The following is a 22,584-nucleotide window of genomic DNA, read 5'->3' as shown; positions in this document are numbered from 1 at the left end:
ACAAAGAAAGCCACAGAAGTACAGAGTGAACTTAGCATGCAGCTTCAGGAAGAATTTATGTTTTTATAAACAAAGGTTTGAATAGCAATTGTTATTATTTGTCTATATTTATATATATATATATATATATATATATATATATATATATATAAATAGATATATATTAACTCCTCAAATGCTTAATACATTTTCTAATTTTATTTAATTTTTACAATTTATTAAAGACCTGCTGTGTCAAGCTAATGTCACTTCATCTGTCACTGTTCATCATGTTTCAGTCTTTTCTAATTCAGCACAATGTTTCAGACATTTTGTTATCAATTTGAATTCTCACCCGTGTCATATCACTAGTGCTTGTATGTAAACTGGAATGTTTTATTTTTAAGCTGTTAATATTTGGTCACATCACAAAGCAAAACAGTTTGTTTTCACTGTCATTCCAGCGTGATTATATTTTATGATTATTTGGTCCCCGCTCAAATGTAAACAGAATCATGAGTCTCTGAGGATCCATTGAAAAGCTAAAACACGTTATATAATAAAAAGATTAAATGTAAGAAATGTGTTCATTTCACCATCATATTAAAGCAACATGACATCTTTGAGAGTCTGCACAAACTGAAATGAGACGTAGACAGTTTGGTTTCTCTTGACTTTGATCTCATCAACGCTGTATCAAAAGCCCGATTATTTGAGCTATTTATGGTATATTTATTATTTTTAGGTCAATCCGTAAATTACAACTCAAGTAGCAGCTGTTTTATGGTTCCAAGCCAAGAAAGCAAAAATAAAGGTATCCCACAGGGCTGCATTTGTGGTCCTCTTCTCTTCACTATTTACAAAAATAATACATAAATAATCACTTCACTGTCTTCTTGTACACAGGGTTCCCCTGAAGAGGCCACCTCTATAATCAATAATTCATAAATGAACGTCAACATCTTTCTCCGGGTCCTCTTGTGCTCTTGTACCTTTGAGCTCAGTTTGCCTCATTTCAAGGGTAGTGAATGTTATCTGAAGGCTCTATTCCGGCCCCTCTTCTATCCACTAATATGTATTGCCCCCATCTGTATCCATAATCATATATCAGCTGCCTGATATGCTGTGCAAAAATATCTTTCTCAAATGAGTTGAGCTTAAAAGTGGCACAGTGACAACAGTCGTAGTAAATAATCTCTCTTCAGAAGGATTCAGCTACAACAAAGAGCTGGTTTTCACAGCTGTAATGAACATACGACCAAACATACAAATACAGATATTTAAATAGATCTGTAAAGGGTTACATAATGCATGTCAACCAACACACAGTAAATAACAGGAAGTCAATGGATTCCAACACAAAACCATCTTCTTGTATCTGCTGTCGATATCTCAGCCAGAGCAAAATATGATATTACTCCAGTACGCACAAATAAGGCAAAGAATTGTAGAAAAAAAAAAATCAATTATTGAATTACAAACATTTGCTACTTTTAAGTTCTTTATAAATGGAACACCTTTTGGGTTTTGGATTCATCAATTAATTGTAATATAAATTAAACTGATTGGAATTTTCAGATCTAAAGAATTCATGTCAATAAACTAATGTGCAGAAGTCTGGTGTTATTGATGACTTCTTCTTCACTTCACTGACAATAAACCCAACGACCGACTCCCATCACATACTGGGAACAGTGGAGGAAAATAAATGAATACTTTGACAACAGTACGGTACTGAAGTACAATCTGGAAGTTCTTGTACTTTTCTATTCTACACTACTTGATATTTCAGCACATTTTTGAGGTAAATATTCTATTTGCTACATTCACAACATTTGTTTTTTACTCTGAAAGTTAGACTTGTACATGCAAAACATATCAACAAATAAAATATGATTATTTTATAGATTAAAAGCTTCTCGACCAGCATATAAACATGCTGAATTATTTAAAAACATTATATATATATATATATATAATACTCTATAATATAATATTTGCATGTTTATACTTCTGTACTTTTTATTCTTACACTGTGGTATTACTACTTTCATTGAAGGAAAGTATCAGCAGCAAAAACAATGGACAACATAAAAACTCCGATGAACACTTCCAGCTGGACTCGTGGATCATGAAGTTGGACGTTTGAAAAGCTCACAAAGAGTTCAGAGTCCTTCTGGAGGACTTCTTCACGTCTTATTGCCTTCAGGAGAACCGACAAGCAGACATCAGGACAGCAACATGTATGGGCGGCGATCCCAGAGTTCCCAGTGAGGTCACTTCCTGTGGAGTCCTCAGGCCCTGGTGAAGCTGGGTAACACCAGAACCACAATGGCTGCCAGGGCCACCGCTGCCACCGCCAGCCTCCAGCCCTCGGGGTCCCGGCCCTGACGAAGAGATGGAATGACGTTAACGGAGAAAGGAAGAACAGAAGAAAAGAAGAAGAGAGTCCTGGACTCCCAAACAAGATGAACAATAAAGATTATAGACAAAAGAAATTTTGAAGAAATTTACATTTGCATAGACATTCATGAGAACGATGCAGCTGATTTATGAAACCATTGACATTATTCTAAAAATAATTACTGAAAATAATTACGAATAGCATAGATCATTTCATATGATATGAATTAGTATGAGTCAAATAACAAAGATATGTCTATAATACATACAAATATTGTGTGACTTTCTATATCATAATATCTAGTTTATGACTGAGTTTCAGTCAGGATTTAGAAAACAGCACAGAGACAGAACTGGTGAAGATTACTAATGACCTCCTAATGCATCAGATAAAGGACTCATCTCTGTACTGGTCTTGTTAGATCTTAGTGCTGATAAAGGACTCATCTCTGTACTGGTCTTGTTAGATCTTAGTGCTGATAAAGGACTCATCTCTGTACTGGTCTTGTTAGACCTTAGTGCTGATAAAGGACTCATCTCTGTACTGGTCTTGTTAGACCTTAGTGCTGATAAAGGACTCATCTCTGTGCTGGTCTTGTTAGACCTTAGTGCTGATAAAGGACTCATCTCTGGACTGGTCTTGTTAGACCTTAGTGCTGGTAAAGGACTCATCTTCGTACTGGTCTTGTTAGATCTTAGTGCTGATAAAGGACTCATCTCTGTACTGGTATTATTAGACCTTAGTGCTGATAAAGGACTCATCTCTGTACTGGTCTTATTAGACCTTAGTGCTGATAAAGGACTCATCTCAGTACTGGTCTTGTTAGATCTTAGTGCTGATAAAGGACTCATCTCTGTACTGGTCTTGTTAGACCTTAGTGCTGATAAAGGACTCATCTCTGTGCTGGTCTTGTTAGACCTTAGTGCTGATAAAGGGCTCATCTCTGGACTGGTCTTGTTAGACCTTAGTGCTGATAAAGGACTCATCTCTGTGCTGGTCTTGTTAGACCTTAGTGCTGGTAAAGGACTCATCTCTGTACTGGTCTTGTTAGACCTTAATGCTGATAAAGGACTCATCTCTGTACTGGTCTTGTTAGACCTTAGTGCTGATAAAGGACTCATCTCTGTACTGGTATTATTAGACCTTAGTGCTGATAAAGGACTCATCTCCGTACTGGTCTTATTAGACCTTAGTGCTGATAAAGGACTCATCTCTGTACTGGTCTTGTTAGACCTTAGTGCTGATAAAGGACTCATCTCTGTGCTGGTCTTGTTAGACCTTAGTGCTGATAAAGGACTCATCTCTGTACTGGTCTTGTTAGACCTTAGTGCTGATAAAGGGCTCATCTCCATACTGGTCTTGTTAGACCTTAGTGCTGATAAAGGACTCATCTCTGGACTGGTCTTGTTAGACCTTAGTGCTGATAAAGGACTCATCTCTGTGCTGGTCTTGTTAGACCTTAGTGCTGGTAAAGGACTCATCTCTGTACTGGTCTTGTTAGACCTTAGTGCTGATAAAGGACTCATCTCTGTACTGGTCTTGTTAGACCTTAGTGCTGATAAAGGACTCATCTCTGTACTGGTCTTGTTAGACCTTAATGCTGATAAAGGACTCATCTCTGTACTGGTCTTGTTAGACCTTAGTGCTGATAAAGGACTCATCTCTGTACTGGTCTTATTAGACCTTAGTGCTGATAAAGGACTCATCTCTGTACTGGTCTTATTAGACCTTAGTGCTGATAAAGGACTCATCTCTGTACTGGTCTTGTTAGAACTTAGTTCTGATAAAGGACTCATCTCTGTGCTGGTCTTGTTAGACCTTAATGCTGATAAAGGACTCATCTCTGTACTGGTCTTGTTAGACCTTAATGCTGATAAAGGACTCATCTCTGTGCTGGTCTTGTTAGACCTTAATGCTGATAAAGGACTCATCTCTGTACTGGTCTTATTAGACTTTAATGCTGATAAAGGACACATCTCTGTACTGGTCTTGTTAGACCTTAGTGCTGGTAAAGGACTCATCTCTGTACTGGTCTTGTTAGACCTTAGTACTGATAAAGGACTCATCTCCGTACTGGTCTTGTTAGACCTTAGTGCTGATAAAGGACTCATCTCTGTACTGGTCTTGTTAGACCTTAGTGCTGATAAAGGACTCATCTCCGTACTGGTCTTGTTAGACCTTAGTGCTGATAAAGGACTCATCTCTGTACTGGTATTATTAGACCTTAGTGCTGATAGAGGACTCATCTCTGTACTGGTATTATTAGACCTTAGTGCTGATAAAGGACTCATCTCTGTACTGGTCTTGTTAGACCTTAGTGCTGATAAAGGACTCATCTCTGTACTGGTCTTGTTAGACCTTAGTGCTGATAAAGGACTCATCTCCGTACTGGTCTTGTTAGACCTTAGTGCTGATAAAGGACTCATCTCTGTACTGGTCTTGTTAGACCTTAGTGCTGCGTTCGACACCATTGATCATGACATCCTATTACAGAGACTGGATCAGTCGATTGGCATTTCAGGTACCGCACTAAGTTGGTTTAAATCCTATTTATCAGATCGATCTCAATTTGTATTTGTAAACGATGAAGCCTCAATGACCACCAACGTTAATCACGGAGTTCCACAAGGTTCTGTGCTTGGACCAATTTTATTTACCTTATATATGCTTCCTTTGGGCAATATTATCAGGAAACACTGCATAAACTTTCATTGCTATGCAGACGATACTCAATTATATCTATCGATCAAACCAGAGGAGACCAAGCTCGCTAAAATTCAAGAATGTCTTAAAGACATAAAAACATGTCCAGCGATTGCTTGATAGCGAAGCCAGAGATGAAGTCTGACTTGAGGTAAAGCTGACTGGCAGTTCCAGAGGCCCCCTGTGACGAGGTGCTAGGTCTGTGTAGAGCGGGTGGGATAAATAAGAGAGGAGGGATTTTGGTGCATGTGTGACCGAGTCCGCGGTCTCTAGTATCTACGAGTAGATGTGCACACAGGTATGAAGAGAAAACACATTATCACAGAGAAATGTTTATACTCAGCCGCCCTCAGCCACCACCGAAGACTCCCACGAAAGACTCCTAGGTCTTTATCCTCAGAGTCTTGACTCCAACCAAAGACTCCTAGGTCTTTATCCTCCGAGTCTTTATACGGTTATACACCTGAGTTGGCAATAATTAGCTACAGCTGTGTCGACCCCGCCCACAGGTCGTTGAAGGAATTGCCCACTTAGTGACCGATACTGGTAAACAGGGGATCCTCGCTAACAGTGAAGTTTCAGCGTTGCTAGAATGCAAAATTCTTGCCAAACTGATTAAGGACAACGGTCTGTTTACATCAAGGTAAAAAGAATAAAGTTTAGTCCCTAGTAGATTTGGATTACAGAGCAAATACTTAAATCCTAGCTGGTTTGGTTGACTTTTCAGTCACTTGTGTAAAAAAGCAAGAAATCACAGTTCATCCATCCATCCATCCATTTTCAATACCGCTTATCCTCATTAGGGTCGCGGGGGCGCTGGAGCCTATCCCAGCTGACATAGGGCGAAGGCAGGGGACACCCTGGACAGGCCGCCAGTCCATCGAGGGCACATGTAGGGACATACAACCATTCACTCTCACATTCACACCTATGGGCAATTTAGAGATCAATTAACCTGCAGCATGTCTTTGGACTGTGGGAGGAAGCCGGAGAGCCCGGAGAGAACCCACGCTGCCACGGGGAGAACATGCAAACTCCACACAGAAGGACCGCTCCGACCGGGAATTGAACCCGCGGCCCTCTTGCTGTGAGGCGACAGTGCTAGCCACTACACCACCGTGCAGCCCAAATCACAGTTCAAAATGTTCAAATTAGAAAGACAGACTACAGACTAGCATTCTAGTATACCTACTCTCTATGGGCCACGTTCACTCCCTATCGACCGCGTTCACTCTCTATCGGCCGCGTTCACTCTCTATCGGTCGCGTTCACACTTTATAGGCCACGTTCACTCTCTATGGGCCACGTTCACACTCTATGGGCCACGTTCACTGTATTGGCCACCTTCACACTCTATGGGCCACGTTCACTTTCTCTATAGTTGAGTGGTATTGTGTTGTTCCATGCCTTAGCTCCCCTAGCTGTTTTGCTCAGACAGAAGTTTGCGCTCATGTTCCATTGAGATTTTTCCGGTGGAAGCTCGGATTAGCATTTGTGGCCCCCATGGATGTCCCCCCCATGATTCAGCCACTCTTTGATACTAAAGGAAACAGAGCGTCTGGTAGAGAAAGAAGGGCGTGGCCATACCTGGTCCTTTCTAGGACACCAGCTCCTCCCACCAGCACCAAATCAAGGCCACTATAACAATCATTCCTAAGAAGGGGGTGGGGAGGACAGGGAGCTCAGAAGGACCAGTGCAGTTCTGGGAAAAAGACAAAAGGTAGGAGTATGTGGTAACAATAAAATAATCAGAATAATAAAGTCAGAACGTGTCGGGAAGAAAGGCGAGCGGGGGAAAAACAACAAGAGACAGATAAAATAATAGATAGAAAGGCAGGCAAGTTAAGCATCAAAACCATCAAATTAACAGAGAATTTGATAAAGTTCATTGAAAAGTTTGTGTGAAAACCAAGTGATGGCGAACAGATAAAAACATGATGATGAAGGGAAAGACAGAACCAAAAAGAGCAGGCGATTAGAAGAAAACATCAAAGATGGTTAAAGACAAGATGGAGAGCTCCGATACCAATCTATCACCACCAGAGCAGTTTAAAACTGTTTAAAACATCTACATCTGGTCATTTAAAGATCTCTACCAACACTTTAAAGAAGTGCCTTGCAATGGCCTCGACCAGCAGCACTGCAGTGTGGGGAAAAGGTTTAACCTAAACCTAAACTACAACTATGGAGGACAAGAATGTAACTGAATGATAAAATGACGACGAGCAGAGGTGGGACCAAGTCAAGAAAATCCCAAGTTTAGTCTCAGGACTTGGCATTAAATACCTGTTCTTTGTCCTCTTCCACATTGAGACAGGAGAGTCTCCAGTCAAGTTTCAGAAAATCAGCAGGTGCCCTTATGGATGATTGGCGCCCTAAATGGATGATTGGTGGCCAAATGAATGGATTGCCCCTATGGTTGATTGGTGCCCGTATGGATGGACTGCCCATATGCATGATTGGCTCCCAAATAGACTGTTGGCATCCCAATAGATGATTGCCGCCAAAAGGATGGTTGGTGGCTCTATGGGTGGACGGTTATGCCCTTATGGATGATTGGCATCCAAATGGATGGATGTGCACATATGGATGGTTGGCACCCCTATGGCTGGATGGTGCCTGAATGGATGGTTGACGTCCCCTATGAATAGTTGGTGCCCCTACAGATGGTTGGCACCCCTATGGATGAATGGCAACCATTTGGATGAATGCCCCCCCTATGGTTGCATGGACCCCCTATAGATGATTGACACCTGTTTGGATGGATGGCCCCTCTATGGATGGATGGGCCCCTATGATTTTGACATTCCAGGTCAAGTTTCAGAATAGAGTCTGTCAGATTTGTGAAACTGGTCCACACCTCTGGACAGTAGTGAGGTCAGGCCAACAGACTCCAAATGTCTATGTTTGGATTGAACTATATAAAGAGATGTTCCACACATGATGTGTTATCAGACAACCAGATGGACCTCCGCTGTCAATGCACTTCACTGTGTTCTCATCGGTTGACCAGCGAGTAACCCTCTGAGATCCTGAGGGTTGAACGAAGGAAGCAGCAAGTTGAAGTAGAAACAGACAGATGACGGAAACAAAGTGCCCAGCAGCAACAGATGTTGAGAAGTTCACAAAACACTCAAAAACCAGCAACACCAGCAGAGCTGAAGCAGAATGACGGATGAGGAATGAGTTTCAGCCGCTCTTGACCCACGAGAGAAGATTCTGCATCGTACTTACCTTGAGTTGTTTCATTATTATACACATTATTATATTATAAAAAAATCAAAGTGTTGTAAACCAAAGTGTTCTAAGCCAAAGTGTTCTAAACCAAACTGTTCTAAACCAAAGTGTTCTATGCCAAAGTGTTCTAAACCAAAGTGTTCTAAGCCAAAGTGTTCTAAAACAAACTGTTCTAAACCAAAGTGTTCTAAACCAAAACCAAAGTGTTCTAAACCAAAGTGTTCTAAACCAAAACCAAAGTGTTCTAAGCCAAAGTGTTCTAAACCAAACTGTTCTAAACCAAAGTGTTCTAAGCCAAAGTATTCTGAACCAAAGTGTTCTAAACCAAAACCAAAGTGTTCTAAGCCAAAGTGTTCTAAACCAAAACGTTCTAAACCAAAGAGTTTTAAACCAAAACCAAAGAGTTCTAAACCAAAGTGTTCTTAACCAAAACCAAAGTGTTCTAAACCAAAGTGTTCTAAGCCAAAGTGTTCTAAACCAAACTGTTCTAAACCAAAGTGTTCTAAGCCAAAGTGTTCTAAACCAAAGTGTTCTAAGCCAAAGTGTTCTAAACCCAAACCAAAGTGTTCTAAGCCAAAGTGTTCTAAACCAAAACCAAAGTGTTCTAAACCAAAGTGTTCTAAACCAAAACCAAAGTGTTCTAAACCAAACTGTTCTAAACCAAAGTGTTCTAAACCAAAACCAAAGTGTTCTAAACCAAAGTGTTCTAAACCCAAACCAAAGTGTTCAAAACCAAAGTGTTCTAAACCAAAGTGTTCTAAACCAAAGTGTTCTAAACCAAAGTGTTCTAAGCCAAAGTGTTCTAAGCCAAAGTGTAGTGTTCTAAACCAAAATGTTCTAAACCAAAATGTTCTAAGCCAAAGTGTTCTAAGCCAAAGTGTAGTGTTCTAAACCAAAGTGTTCTAAACCAAAGTGTTCTAAACCAAAGTGTTCTAGACCAAACTGTTCTAAACAAAAAACAAAGTGTTCTAAACCAAAGTGTTCTAAGCCAAAGTGTTCTAAACCAAAGTGTTCTAAGCCAAAGTGTTCTAAACCAAAGTGTTCTAAACCAAAACCAAAGTGTTCTAAACCAAAGTGTTCTAAGCCAAAGTGTTCTAAACCAAAGTGTTCTAAGCCAAAGTGTTCTAAACCAAAGTGTTTTAAGCCAAAGTGTAGTGTTCTAAACCACCGTGTTCTAAGCCAAAGTGTTCTAAGCCAAAGTGTTCTAAACCACCGTGTTCTAAGCCAAAGTGTTCTAAGCCAAAGTGTTCTAAACCAAAGTGTTCTAAACCAAAGTGTTTTAAGCCATAGTGTAGTGTTCTAAACCAACGTGTTCTAAGCCAAAGTGTTCTAAACCAAAGTGTTCTAAGCCAAAGTGTAGTGTTCTAAACCAAAATGTTCTAAACCAAAGTGTTCTAAGCCAAAGTGTAGTGTTCTAAACCAAAATGTTCTAAACCAAAGTGTTCTAAGCCAAAGTGTAGTGTTCTAAACCAAACTGTTCTAGACCAAAGTGTTCTAAACCAAAGTGTTATAAGCTAAAGTGTTCTAAACCAAAGTGTAGTGTTCTAAACCAAAGTGTTCTAGACCAAAGTGTTCTAAACCAAAGTGTTATAAGCTAAAGTGTTCTAAGCCAAAGTGTTCTAAACCAAAGTGTTCTAAACCAAAATGTTCTAAGCCAAATTGTTCTAAACCAAAGTGTTCTAAGCCAAAGTGTAGTGTTCTAAACCAACGTGTTCTAAGCCAAAGTGTTCTAAGCCAAAGTGTGCTAAACCAAAGTGTTCTAAACCAAAGTGTTCTAAGCCAAAGTGTAGTGTTCTAAACCAAAGTGTTCTAAGCCAAAGTGGTCTAAGCCAAAGTGTTCTAAGCCAAAGTGTTCTAAACCAAAGTGTTCTAAGCCAAAGTGTTCTAAGCCAAAGTGTTCTAAGCCAAAGTGTAGTGTTCTAAACCAAAGTGTTCTAAGCCAAAGTGTTCTAAGCCAAAGTGTTCTAAGCCAAAATGTTCTAAGCCAAAGTGTTCTAAACCAAAGTGTTCTAAACCAAAGTGTTCTAAGCCAAAGTGTTCTAAACTAAAGTGTTCTAAGCCAAAGTGTTCTAAGCCAAAGTGTTCTAAACCAAAACCAAAGTGTTCTAAGCCAAAGTGTTCTAAACCAAAGTGTTCTAAACCAAAGTGTTCTAAGCCAAAGTGTAGTGTTCTAAACCAAAGGGTTCCAAGCCAAAGTGTAGTGTTCTAAACCAAAGTGTTCTAAGCCAAAGTGTTCTAAACCAAAACGTTCTAAACCAAAGAGTTTTAAACCAAAACCAAAGTGTTCTAAACCAAAGTGTTCTAAGCCAAAGTGTTCTAAACCAAAACGTTCTAAACCAAAGAGTTTTAAACCAAAACCAAAGTGTTCTTAACCAAAACCAAACTGTTCTAAACCAAAGTGTTCTAAGCCAAAGTGTTCTAAAACAAAGTGTTCTAAGCCAAAGTGTTCTAAACCAAACTGTTCTAAACCAAAGTTTTCTAAGCCAAAGTGTTCTAAACCAAAACCAAAGTGTTCTAAGCCAAAGTGTTCTAAACCAAAACGTTCTAAACCAAAGAGTTTTAAACCAAAACCAAAGTGTTCTAAACCAAAGTGTTCTTAACCAAAACCAAAGTGTTCTAAACCAAAGTGTTCTAAGCCAAAGTGTTCTAAACCAAACTGTTCTAAACCAAAGTGTTCTAAGCCAAAGTGTTCTAAACCAAAGTGTTCTAAACCAAAGTGTTCTAAGCCAAAGTGTTCTAAGCCAAAGTGTTCTAAACCAAACTGTTCTAAACCAAAGTGTTCTAAGCCAAAGTGTTCCAAACCAAAGTGTTCTAAGCCAAAGTGTTCTAAACCCAAACCAAAGTGTTCTAAGCCAAAGTGTTCTAAACCAAAACCAAAGTGTTCTAAACCAAAGTGTTCTAAACCAAAACCAAAGTGTTCTAAACCAAACTTTTCTAAACCAAAGTGTTCTAAACCAAAACCAAAGTGTTCTAAACCAAAGTGTTCTAAACCCAAACCAAAGTGTTCTAAACCAAAGTGTTCTAAGCCAAAGTGTTCTAAACCAAAGTGTTCTAAACCAAAACCAAAGTGTTCTAAACCAAAGTGTTTTAAGCCAAAGTGTTCTAAACCAAACTGTTCTAAACCAAAGTTTTCTAAGCCAAAGTGTTCTAAACCAAAACCAAAGTGTTCTAAGCCAAAGTGTTCTAAACCAAAACGTTCTAAACCAAAGAGTTTTAAACCAAAACCAAAGTGTTCTAAACCAAAGTGTTCTTAACCAAAACCAAAGTGTTCTAAACCAAAGTGTTCTAAGCCAAAGTGTTCTAAACCAAACTGTTCTAAACCAAAGTGTTCTAAGCCAAAGTGTTCTAAACCAAAGTGTTCTAAGCCAAAGTGTTCTAAGCCAAAGTGTTCTAAACCAAACTGTTCTAAACCAAAGTGTTCTAAGCCAAAGTGTTCCAAACCAAAGTGTTCTAAGCCAAAGTGTTCTAAACCCAAACCAAAGTGTTCTAAGCCAAAGTGTTCTAAACCAAAACCAAAGTGTTCTAAACCAAAGTGTTCTAAACCAAAACCAAAGTGTTCTAAACCAAACTTTTCTAAACCAAAGTGTTCTAAACCAAAACCAAAGTGTTCTAAACCCAAACCAAAGTGTTCTAAACCAAAGTGTTCTAAGCCAAAGTGTTCTAAACCAAAGTGTTCTAAACCAAAGTGTTCTAAACCAAAGTGTTCTAAGCCAAAGTGTTCTAAGCCAAAGTGTAGTGTTCTAAACCAAAATGTTCTAAACCAAAGTGTTCTTAGCCAAAGTGTTCCAAGCCAAAGTGTTCTAAACCAAAGTGTTCTAGACCAAAGTGTTCTTAACAAAAACCAAAGTGTTCTAAACCAAAATGTTCTAAGCCAAAGTGTTCTAAACCAAAGTGTTCTAAGCCAAAGTGTTCTAAACCAAAGTGTTCTAAACCAAAACCAAAGTGTTCTAAACCAAAGTGTTTTAAGCCAAAGTGTAGTGTTCTAAACAAAAGTGTTCTAAGCCAAAGTGTTCTAAACCAAAGTGTTCTAAGCCCAAACCAAAGTGTTCTAAGCCAAAGTGTTCTAAACCAAAACCAAAGTGTTCTAAGCCAAAGTGTTCTAAACCAAAACCAAAGTGTTCTAAACCAAAGTGTTCTAAACCAAAACCAAAGTGTTCTAAACCAAACTTTTCTAAACCAAAGTGTTCTAAACCAAAACCAAAGTGTTCTAAACCAAAGTGTTCTAAACCCAAACCAAAGTGTTCTAAACCAAAGTGTTCTAAGCCAAAGTGTTCTAAACCAAAGTGTTCTAAACCAAAGTGTTCTAAACCAAAGTGTTCTAAGCCAAAGTGTTCTAAGCCAAAGTGTAGTGTTCTAAACCAAAATGTTCTAAACCAAAGTGTTCTAAACCAAAGTGTTCTAAACCAAAGTGTTCTAAGCCAAAGTGTAGTGTTCTAAACCAAAGTGTTCTAAGCCAAAGTGTTCTAAGCCAAAGTGTGCTAAACCAAAGTGTTCTAAACCAAAGTGTTCTAAGCCAAAGTGTAGTGTTCTAAACCAAAGTGTTCTAAGCCAAAGTGGTCTAAGCCAAAGTGTTCTAAGCCAAAGTGTTCTAAACCAAAGTGTTCTAAGCCAAAGTGTTCTAAGCCAAAGTGTTCTAAGCCAAAGTGTAGTGTTCTAAACCAAAGTGTTCTAAGCCAAAGTGTTCTAAGCCAAAGTGTTCTAAGCCAAAGTGTTCTAAGCCAAAATGTTCTAAACAAAAACCAAAGTGTTCTAAACCAAAATGTTCTAAGCCAAAGTGTTCTAAACCAAAGTGTTCTAAGCCAAAGTGTTGTAAACCAAAGTGTTCTAAACCAAAACCAAAGTGTTCTAAACCAAAGTGTTTTAAGCCAAAGTGTAGTGTTCTAAACCAAAGTGTTCTAAGCCAAAGTGTTCTAAACCAAAGTGTTCTAAGCCAAAGTGTTCTAAACCAAAACCAAAGTGTTTTAAGCCCAAGTGTTCTCAACCAAAAGTGTTCTAAACCAAAGTGTTCTAAGCTAAAGTGTTCTAAACCAAAACGTTCTAAACCAAAGAGTTTTAAACCAAAACCAAAGTGTTCTTAACCAAAACCAAACTGTTCTAAACCAAAGTGTTCTAAGCCAAAGTGTTCTAAAACAAAGTGTTCTAAGCCAAAGTGTTCTAAACCAAACTGTTCTAAACCAAAGTTTTCAAAGCCAAAGTGTTCTAAACCAAAACGTTCTAAACCAAAGAGTTTTAAACCAAAACCAAAGTGTTCTAAACCAAAGTGTTCTTAACCAAAACCAAAGTTTTCTAAACCAAAGTGTTCTAAGCCAAAGTGTTCTAAACCAAAAGTGTTCTAAACCAAAGTGTTCTAAGCTAAAGTGTTCTAAACCAAAACGTTCTAAACCAAAGAGTTTTAAACCAAAACCAAAGTGTTCTTAACCAAAACCAAACTGTTCTAAACCAAAGTGTTCTAAGCCAAAGTGTTCTAAAACAAAGTGTTCTAAGCCAAAGTGTTCTAAACCAAACTGTTCTAAACCAAAGTTTTCAAAGCCAAAGTGTTCTAAACCAAAACGTTCTAAACCAAAGAGTTTTAAACCAAAACCAAAGTGTTCTAAACCAAAGTGTTCTTAACCAAAACCAAAGTTTTCTAAACCAAAGTGTTCTAAGCCAAAGTGTTCTAAACCAAACTGTTCTAAACCAAAGTGTTCTAAGCCAAAGTGTTCTAAACCAAAGTGTTCTAAGCCAAAGTGTTCTAAGCCAAAGTGTTCTAAATCAAACTGTTCTGAACCAAAGTGTTCTAAGCCAAAGTGTTCCAAACCAAAGTGTTCTAAGCCAAAGTGTTCTAAACCCAAACCAAAGTGTTCCAAGCCAGTGTTCTAAACCAAAACCAAAGTGTTCTAAACCAAAGTGTTCTAAACCAAAACCAAAGTGTTCTAAACCAAAGTGTTCTAAACCAAAGTGTTCTAAACCAAAACCAAAGTGTTCTAAACCAAAGTGTTCTAAACCCAAACCAAAGTGTTCTAAACCAAAGTGTTCTAAGCCAAAGTGTTCTAAACCAAAGTGTTCTAAACCAAAGTGTTCTAAACCAAAGTGTTCTAAGCCAAAGTGTTCTATGCCAAAGTGTAGTGTTCTAAACCAAAATGTTCTAAACCAAAGTGTTCTAAGCCAAAGTGTTCTAAGCCAAAGTGTTCTAAACCAAAGTGTTCTAGACCAAACTGTTCTAAACAAAAACCAAAGTGTTCTAAACCAAAATGTTCTAAGCCAAAGTGTTCTAAACCAAAGTGTTCTAAGCCAAAGTGTTCTAAACCAAAGTGTTCTAAACCAAAACCAAAGTGTTCTAAACCAAAGTGTTCTAAACCAAAACCAAAGTGTTCTAAACCAAACTTTTCTAAACCAAAGTGTTCTAAACCAAAACCAAAGTGTTCTAAACCAAAGTGTTCCAAACCCAAACCAAAGTGTTCTAAACCAAAGTGTTCTAAGCCAAAGTGTTCTAAACCAAAGTGTTCTAAACCAAAGTTTTCTAAACCAAAGTGTTCTAAGCCAAAGTGTTCTAAGCCAAAGTGTAGTGTTCTAAACCAAAATGTTCTAAACCAAAGTGTTCTAAACCAAAGTGTTCTAAACCAAAGTGTTCTAAGCCAAAGTGTAGTGTTCTAAACCAAAGTGTTCTAAGCCAAAGTGTTCTAAGCCAAAGTGTGCTAAACCAAAGTGTTCTAAACCAAAGTGTTCTAAGCCAAAGTGTTCTAAGCCAAAGTGGTCTAAGCCAAAGTGTTCTAAGCCAAAGTGTTCTAAACCAAAGTGTTCTAAGCCAAAGTGTTCTAAGCCAAAGTGTAGTGTTCTAAACCAAAGTGTTCTAAGCCAAAGTGTTCTAAGCCAAAGTGTTCTAAGCCAAAGTGTTCTAAGCCAAAAAGTTCTAAACAAAAACCAAAGTGTTCTAAACCAAAATGTTCTAAGCCAAAGTGTTCTAAACCAAAGTGTTCTAAGCCAAAGTGTTCTAAACCAAAGTGTTCTAAACCAAAACCAAAGTGTTCTAAACCAAAGTGTTTTAAGCCAAAGTGTAGTGTTCTAAACCAAAGTGTTCTAAGCCAAAGTGTTCTAAGCCAAAGTGTTCTAAACCAAAACCAAAGTGTTTTAAGCCCAAGTGTTCTCAACCAAAGTGTTCTAAACCAAAGTGTTCTAAGCCAAAGTGTTCTAAACCAAAACGTTCTAAACCAAAGAGTTTTAAACCAAAACCAAAGTGTTCTAAACCAAAGTGTTCTTAACCAAAACCAAAGTTTTCTAAACCAAAGTGTTCTAAGCCAAAGTGTTCTAAACCAAACTGTTCTAAACCAAAGTGTTCTAAGCCAAAGTGTTCTAAACCAAAGTGTTCTAAGCCAAAGTGTTCTAAGCCAAAGTGTTCTAAACCAAACTGTTCTAAACCAAAGTGTTCTAAGCCAAAGTGTTCCAAACCAAAGTGTTCTAAGCCAAAGTGTTCTAAACCCAAACCAAAGTGTTCTAAGCCAGTGTTCTAAACCAAAACCAAAGTGTTCTAAACCAAAGTGTTCTAAACCAAAACCAAAGTGTTCTAAACCAAACTTTTCTAAACCAAAGTGTTCTAAACCAAAACCAAAGTGTTCTAAACCAAAGTGTTCTAAACCCAAACCAAAGTGTTCTAAACCAAAGTGTTCTAAGCCAAAGTGTTCTAAACCAAAGTGTTCTAAACCAAAGTGTTCTAAACCAAAGTGTTCTAAACCAAAGTGTTCTAAGCCAAAGTGTAGTGTTCTAAACCAAAATGTTCTAAACCAAAGTGTTCTAAGCCAAAGTGTTCTAAGCCAAAGTGTTCTAAACCAAAGTGTTCTAGACCAAACTGTTCTAAACAAAAACCAAAGTGTTCTAAAACAAAATGTTCTAAGCCAAAGTGTTCTAAACCAAAGTGTTCTAAGTCAAAGTGTTCTAAACCAAAGTGTTCTAAACCAAAACCAAAGTGTTCTAAACCAAAGTGTTTTAAGCCAAAGTGTAGTGTTCTAAACCAAAGTGTTCTAAGCCAAAGTGTTCTAAACCAAAGTGTTCTAAGCCAAAGTGTTCTAAGCCAAAGTGTTCTAAACCAAAACCAAAGTGTTCTAAACCAAAGTGTTCTAAGCCAATGTGTAGTGTTCTAAACCAAAGTGTTCTAAGCCAAAGTGTTCTAAGCCAAAGTGTTCTAAACCAAAGTGTTCTAAGCCAAAGTGTAGTGTTCTAAACCAAAGTGTTCTAAGCCAAAGTGGTCTAAGCCAAAGTGTGCTAAACCAAAGTGTTCTAAACCAAAGTGTTCTAAGCCAAAGTGTAGTGTTCTAAACCAAAGTGTTCTAAGCCAAAGTGGTCTAAGCCAAAGTGTTCTAAGCCAAAGTGTTCTAAACCAAAGTGTTCTAAGCCAAAGTGTTCTAAGCCAAAGTGTAGTGTTCTAAACCAAAGTGTTCTAAGCCAAAGTGTTCTAAGCCAAAGTGTTCTAAGCCAAAGTGTTCTAAGCCAAAAAGTTCTAAACAAAAACCAAAGTGTTCTAAACCAAAATGTTCTAAGCCAAAGTGTTCTAAACCAAAGTGTTCTAAGCCAAAGTGTTCTAAACCAAAGTGTTCTAAACCAAAACCAAAGTGTTCTAAACCAAAGTGTTTTAAGCCAAAGTGTAGTGTTCTAAACCAAAGTGTTCTAAGCCAAAGTGTTCTAAACCAAAGTGTTCTAAGCCAAAGTGTTCTAAGCCAAAGTGTTCTAAACCAAAACCAAAGTGTTCTAAACCAAAGTGTTCTAAACCAAAGTGTTCTAAGCCAAAGTGTAGTGTTCTAAACCAAAGGGTTCCAAGCCAAAGTGTAGTGTTCTAAACCAAAGTGTTCTAAGCCAAAGTGTTCTAAGCCAAAGAGTTCTAAGCCAAAGTGTTCTAAACCAAAGTGTTCTAAGCCAAAGTGTTCTAAGCCAAAGTGTTCTAAACCCAAACCAAAGTGTTTTAAGCCCAAGTGTTCTCAACCAAAGTGTTCTAAACCAAAGTGTTCTAAGCCAAAGTGTTCTAAACCAAAACGTTCTAAACCAAAGAGTTTTAAACCAAAACCAAAGTGTTCTTAACCAAAACCAAACTGTTCTAAACCAAAGTGTTCTAAGCCAAAGTGTTCTAAACTAAACTGTTCTAAACCAAAGTATTCTAAGCCAAAGTGTTCTAAACCAAAACCAAAGTGTTCTAAGCCAAAGTGTTCTAAACCAAAACGTTCTAAACCAAAGAGTTTTAAACCAAAACCAAAGTGTTCTAAACCAAAGTGTTCTTAACCAAAACCAAAGTGTTCTAAACCAAAGTGTTCTAAGCCAAAGTGTTCTAAACCAAACTGTTCTAAACCAAAGTGTTCTAAGCCAAAGTGTTCTAAACCAAAGTGTTCTAAGCCAAAGTGTTCTAAGCCAAAGTGTTCTAAACCAAAGTGTTCTAAGCCAAAGTGTTCTAAACCAAAGTGTTCTAAGCCAAAGTGTTCTAACCCCAAACCAAAGTGTTCTAAGCCAAAGTGTTCTAAACCAAAACCAAAGTGTTCTAAACCAAAGTGTTCTAAACCAAAACCAAAGTGTTCTAAACCAAACTTTTCTAAACCAAAGTGTTCTAAACCAAAACCAAAGTGTTCTAAACCAAAGTGTTCTAAACCCAAACCAAAGTGTTCTAAACCAAATTGTTTTAAGCCAAAGTGTTCTAAACCAAAGTGTTCTAAACCAAAGTGTTCTAAACCAAAGTGTTCTAAACCAAAGTGTTCTAAGCCAAAGTGTTCTAAGCCAAAACGTTCTAAACCAAAGAGTTTTAAACCAAAACCAAAGTGTTCTTAACCAAAACCAAACTGTTCTAAACCAAAGTGTTCTAAGCCAAAGTGTTCTAAAACAAAGTGTTCTAAGCCAAAGTGTTCTAAACTAAACTGTTCTAAACCAAAGTATTCTAAGCCAAAGTGTTCTAAACCAAAACCAAAGTGTTCTAAGCCAAAGTGTTCTAAACCAAAACGTTCTAAACCAAAGAGTTTTAAACCAAAACCAAAGTGTTCTAAACCAAAGTGTTCTTAACCAAAACCAAAGTGTTCTAAACCAAAGTGTTCTAAGCCAAAGTGTTCTAAACCAAACTGTTCTAAACCAAAGTGTTCTAAGCCAAAGTGTTCTAAACCAAAGTGTTCTAAGCCAAAGTGTTCTAAGCCAAAGTGTTCTAAACCAAAGTGTTCTAAGCCAAAGTGTTCTAAACCAAAGTGTTCTAAGCCAAAGTGTTCTAACCCCAAACCAAAGTGTTCTAAGCCAAAGTGTTCTAAACCAAAACCAAAGTGTTCTAAACCAAAGTGTTCTAAACCAAAACCAAAGTGTTCTAAACCAAACTTTTCTAAACCAAAGTGTTCTAAACCAAAACCAAAGTGTTCTAAACCAAAGTGTTCTAAACCCAAACCAAAGTGTTCTAAACCAAATTGTTTTAAGCCAAAGTGTTCTAAACCAAAGTGTTCTAAACCAAAGTGTTCTAAACCAAAGTGTTCTAAACCAAAGTGTTCTAAGCCAAAGTGTTCTAAGCCAAAGTGTAGTGTTCTAAACCAAAATGTTCTAAACCAAAGTGTTCTAAGCCAAAGTGTTCCAAGCCAAAGTGTTCTAAACCAAAGTGTTCTAGACCAAACTGTTCTAAACAAAAACCAAAGTGTTCTAAACCAAAATGTTCTAAGCCAAAGTGTTCTAAACCAAAGTATTCTAAGCCAAAGTGTTCTAAACCAAAGTGTTCTAAACCAAAACCAAAGTGTTCTAAACCAAAGTGTTTTAAGCCAAAGTGTAGTGTTCTAAACCAAAGTGTTCTAAGCCAAAGTGTTCTAAACCAAAGTGTTCTAAACCAAAACCAAAGTGTTCTAAACCAAAGTGTTTTAAGCCAAAGTGTAGTGTTCTAAACCAAAGTGTTCTAAGCCAAAGTGTTCTAAACCAAAGTGTTCTAAACCAAAGTGTTCTAAGCCAAAGTGTTCTAAACCAAAGTGTTCTAAACCAAAGTGTTCTAAGCCAAAGTGTTCTAAACCAAAGTGTTCTAAGCCAAAGTGTTCTAAGCCAAAGTGTTCTAAGCCAAAGTGTTCTAAACCAAAGTGTTCTAAGCCAAAGTGTAGTGTTCTAAACCAAAGTGTTCTAAGCCAAAGTGTTCTAAACCCAAACCAAAGTGTTCTAAGCCAAAGTGTTCTAAGCCAAAGTGTTCTAAACCAAAGTGTTATAAGCCAAAGTGTTCTAAACCAAATTGTTCTAAACCAAAGTGTTCTAAGCCAAAGTGTTCTAAACCAAAGTGTTCTAAACCAAAGTGTTCTAAGCCAAAGTGTTCCAAGCCAAAGTGTTCTAAGCCAAAGTGTTCTAAACCAAAGTGTTCTAAACCAAAGTGTTCTAAGCCAAAGTGTTCTAAGCCAAAGTGTTCTAAACCAAAGTGTTCTAAGCCAAAATGTTCTAAGCCAAAGTGTTCTAAACCAAAGTGTTATAAACCAAAGTGTTCTAAACCAAAGTGTTTTAAGCCAAAGTGTTCTAAACCAAAGTGTTCTAAACCAAAGTGTTCTAAACCAAAGTGTTCCAAGCCAAAGTGTAGTGTTCTAAACCAAAGTGTTTTAAGCCAAAGTGTTCTAAGCCAAAGTGTTCTAAACCAAAGTGTTCTAAGCCAAAGTGTTCTAAACCAAAGTGTTCTAAGCCAAAATGTTCTAAGCCAAAGTGTTCTAAACCAAAGTGTTATAAACCAAAGTGTTCTAAACCAAAGTGTTTTAAGCCAAAGTGTTCTAAACCAAAGTGTTCTAAACCAAAGTGTTCTAAACCAAAGTGTTCCAAGCCAAAGTGTAGTGTTCTAAACCAAAGTGTTTTAAGCCAAAGTGTTCTAAGCCAAAGTGTTCTAAACCAAAGTGTTCTAAGCCAAAGTGTTCTAAACCAAAGTGTTCACCAAGAAGGTTTAAGACGATGGTTTAAACTTGACAGGAGCACCTTTGACCTCTGACCTGTGGCTTCTTCTGCAGCTCGGCCTTGCAGCGCTGCAGCTCCTGTTGCAGCGACGCTCGCCCCCGCTGGCTGCCGTCGTACAGCTGCTGCAGGTCGACCAGCTCGGCCCTCAAAGCGTCGCACTGACAGGAAGACAGACAGGCAGAGGTGAGACGGGCTCATTTAAATCATTGTTGTGATATATATATATATAGATATATATATCTATATATAGATATATAGATATATATAGATATCTTCATATCTATATATATGGAGGGAATACAAATAGAGGGGAACACAAAAGGAGGGACACAAATGGAGGGGACACAAATGGAGGGAACACAAATGGAGGGGAACACAAAAGGAGGGGAAACAAATGGAGGGAACACAAATGGAGGGGACATAGATGGAGGGGAACACAAAAGGAGGGAACACAAATGGAAGGGACACAAATGGAGGGAACACAAATGGAGGGGACACAAATGAAGGGAACACAAATGGAGGGGACATAGATGGAGGGGAACACAAAAGGAGGGAACACAAATGGAAGGGACACAAATGGAGGGGACATAGATGGAGGGAACACAAATGGAAGGGACACAAATGGAGGGGACATAGATGGAGGGAACACAAATGGAGGGAACACAAATGGAAGGGACACAAATGGAGGGAACATAGATGGAGGGGACATAGATGGAGGGGAACACAAAAGGAGGGAACACAAATGGAAGGGACACAAATGGAGGGGACATAGATGGAGGGAACACAAAAGGAGGGGAAACAAATGGAGGGAACACAAATGGAGGGGACATAGATGGAGGGGAACACAAAAGGAGGGAACACAAATGGAAGGGACACAAATGGAGGGAACACAAAAGGAGGGGAAACAAATGGAGGGAACACAAATGGAGGGGACATAGATGGAGGGGAACACAAAAGGAGGGAACACAAATGGAAGGGACACAAATGGAGGGAACACAAATGGAGGGGACACAAATGAAGGGAACACAAATGGAGGGGACATAGATGGAGGGGAACACAAAAGGAGGGAACACAAATGGAAGGGACACAAATGGAGGGGACATAGATGGAGGGAACACAAATGGAAGGGACACAAATGGAGGGGACATAGATGGAGGGAACACAAATGGAGGGAACACAAATGGAGGGAACATAGATATTGTTGCTGGTGAGACAGGAAGTGGTTTCACAGCCTCAGAGGATCCACAGATTGGAAAGCCCTCTGGGAAGTGGACTCACTTCCGTCTGCACTTTGAGGGACGTCTCCTCTGCTTGTCTCAGTTGGACCTGAAGGACATTGAGCTCCGAGCTGCAGGCACACAAGGAGTCCGGGTCCTGGTGCTCGGGACCCGGCGGAGACAGGGTAATGTAAGAGTCCGCCTTCACCTGCTCCCGCTCGGGGTCATTGACGGCCAGGTACACATCATCACACCTGTTTAGAGTCAGAGGTCAGATGTCAGGGGTGGGGAGGGTAGTTTTTATAAAAGGGTTAACCTTTAACCAACACAGTTATCTCAGAGCAGCAAGTTGACTGACAGCTGGTTGGACCACTCACGTGTCTCTTTGCAGTTGCTCCACTTTGATGTTCAGATCTTTGTTGTCGTTGTTTAAAAACTGACGTTCATCAGTCAAAGAGAAAAGCTCGTCCTTCAGCTGACTCCTGTCTCCTGAACACACATTTATACCAGATGATCAGTCACCTGACTCACTGTGTACCTGTGACTCACCTGTCTACCTGAGACTCACCTGTCTACCTGTCTACCTGGGACTCACCGGTCTACCTGGGACTCACCTGTCTACCTGAGACTCACCGGTCTACCTGGGACTCACCTGTCTACCTGAGACTCACCTGTCGACCTGAGACTCACCTGTCTACCTGTCTACCTGGGACTCACCGGTCTACCTGGGACTCACCTGTCTACCTGAGACTCACCGGTCTACCTGGGACTCACCGGTCTACCTGGGACTCAACTGTCTACCTGAGACTCACCTGTCTACCTGAGACTCACCTGTCTACCTGGGACTCACCTGTCTACCGGTCGACCTGGGACTCACCTGTCTCCCTGTCTACCTGGGACTCACCTGTCTACCTGGGACTCACCTGTCTACCTGTCTACCTGGGACTCACCTGTCTACCTGTCTACCTGGGACTCACCGGTGTACCTGAGACTCACCTGTCTACCTGTCTACCTGGGACTCACCTGTCTACCTGGGACTCACCCGTCTACCTGAGACTCACCTGTCTCCCTGTGACTCACCTGTCTACCTGGGACTCAACTGTCTACCTGGGACTCACCGGTCTACCTGGGACTCAACTGTCTACCTGAGACTCACCT

At 39.1% G+C, this 22,584-nt stretch overlaps 1 protein-coding gene across 1 annotated transcript in view; it reads right to left on the bottom strand.

The window, feature by feature from the left end:
- Window positions 1-237: 237 nt before the first annotated feature.
- The window catches only part of LOC117726161 (coiled-coil domain-containing protein 136-like), a 28,327-nt gene continuing 5,980 nt past the window's right edge, over window positions 238-22,584 (bottom strand). Inside the window, exons 6-9 of the mRNA XM_034526265.1 lie at window positions 21,804-21,915; window positions 21,488-21,680; window positions 20,245-20,367; window positions 238-2,366 (exon numbers count right to left, since the gene is read on the bottom strand). Of these exons, the coding sequence (XP_034382156.1) occupies window positions 2,274-2,366; window positions 20,245-20,367; window positions 21,488-21,680; window positions 21,804-21,915 (521 nt within the window). The 3' untranslated portion in view covers window positions 238-2,273. The remainder of the gene's footprint in view (window positions 2,367-20,244; window positions 20,368-21,487; window positions 21,681-21,803; window positions 21,916-22,584) is intronic.

Source organism: Cyclopterus lumpus, chromosome 23 (assembly GCF_009769545.1).
Source record: "Cyclopterus lumpus isolate fCycLum1 chromosome 23, fCycLum1.pri, whole genome shotgun sequence".
In the NCBI taxonomy this organism is placed as follows: domain Eukaryota; kingdom Metazoa; phylum Chordata; class Actinopteri; order Perciformes; family Cyclopteridae; genus Cyclopterus; species Cyclopterus lumpus.
Note: the sequence above shows the minus strand (reverse complement) of the source record. Positions and strands in the feature narration are given on the sequence as shown.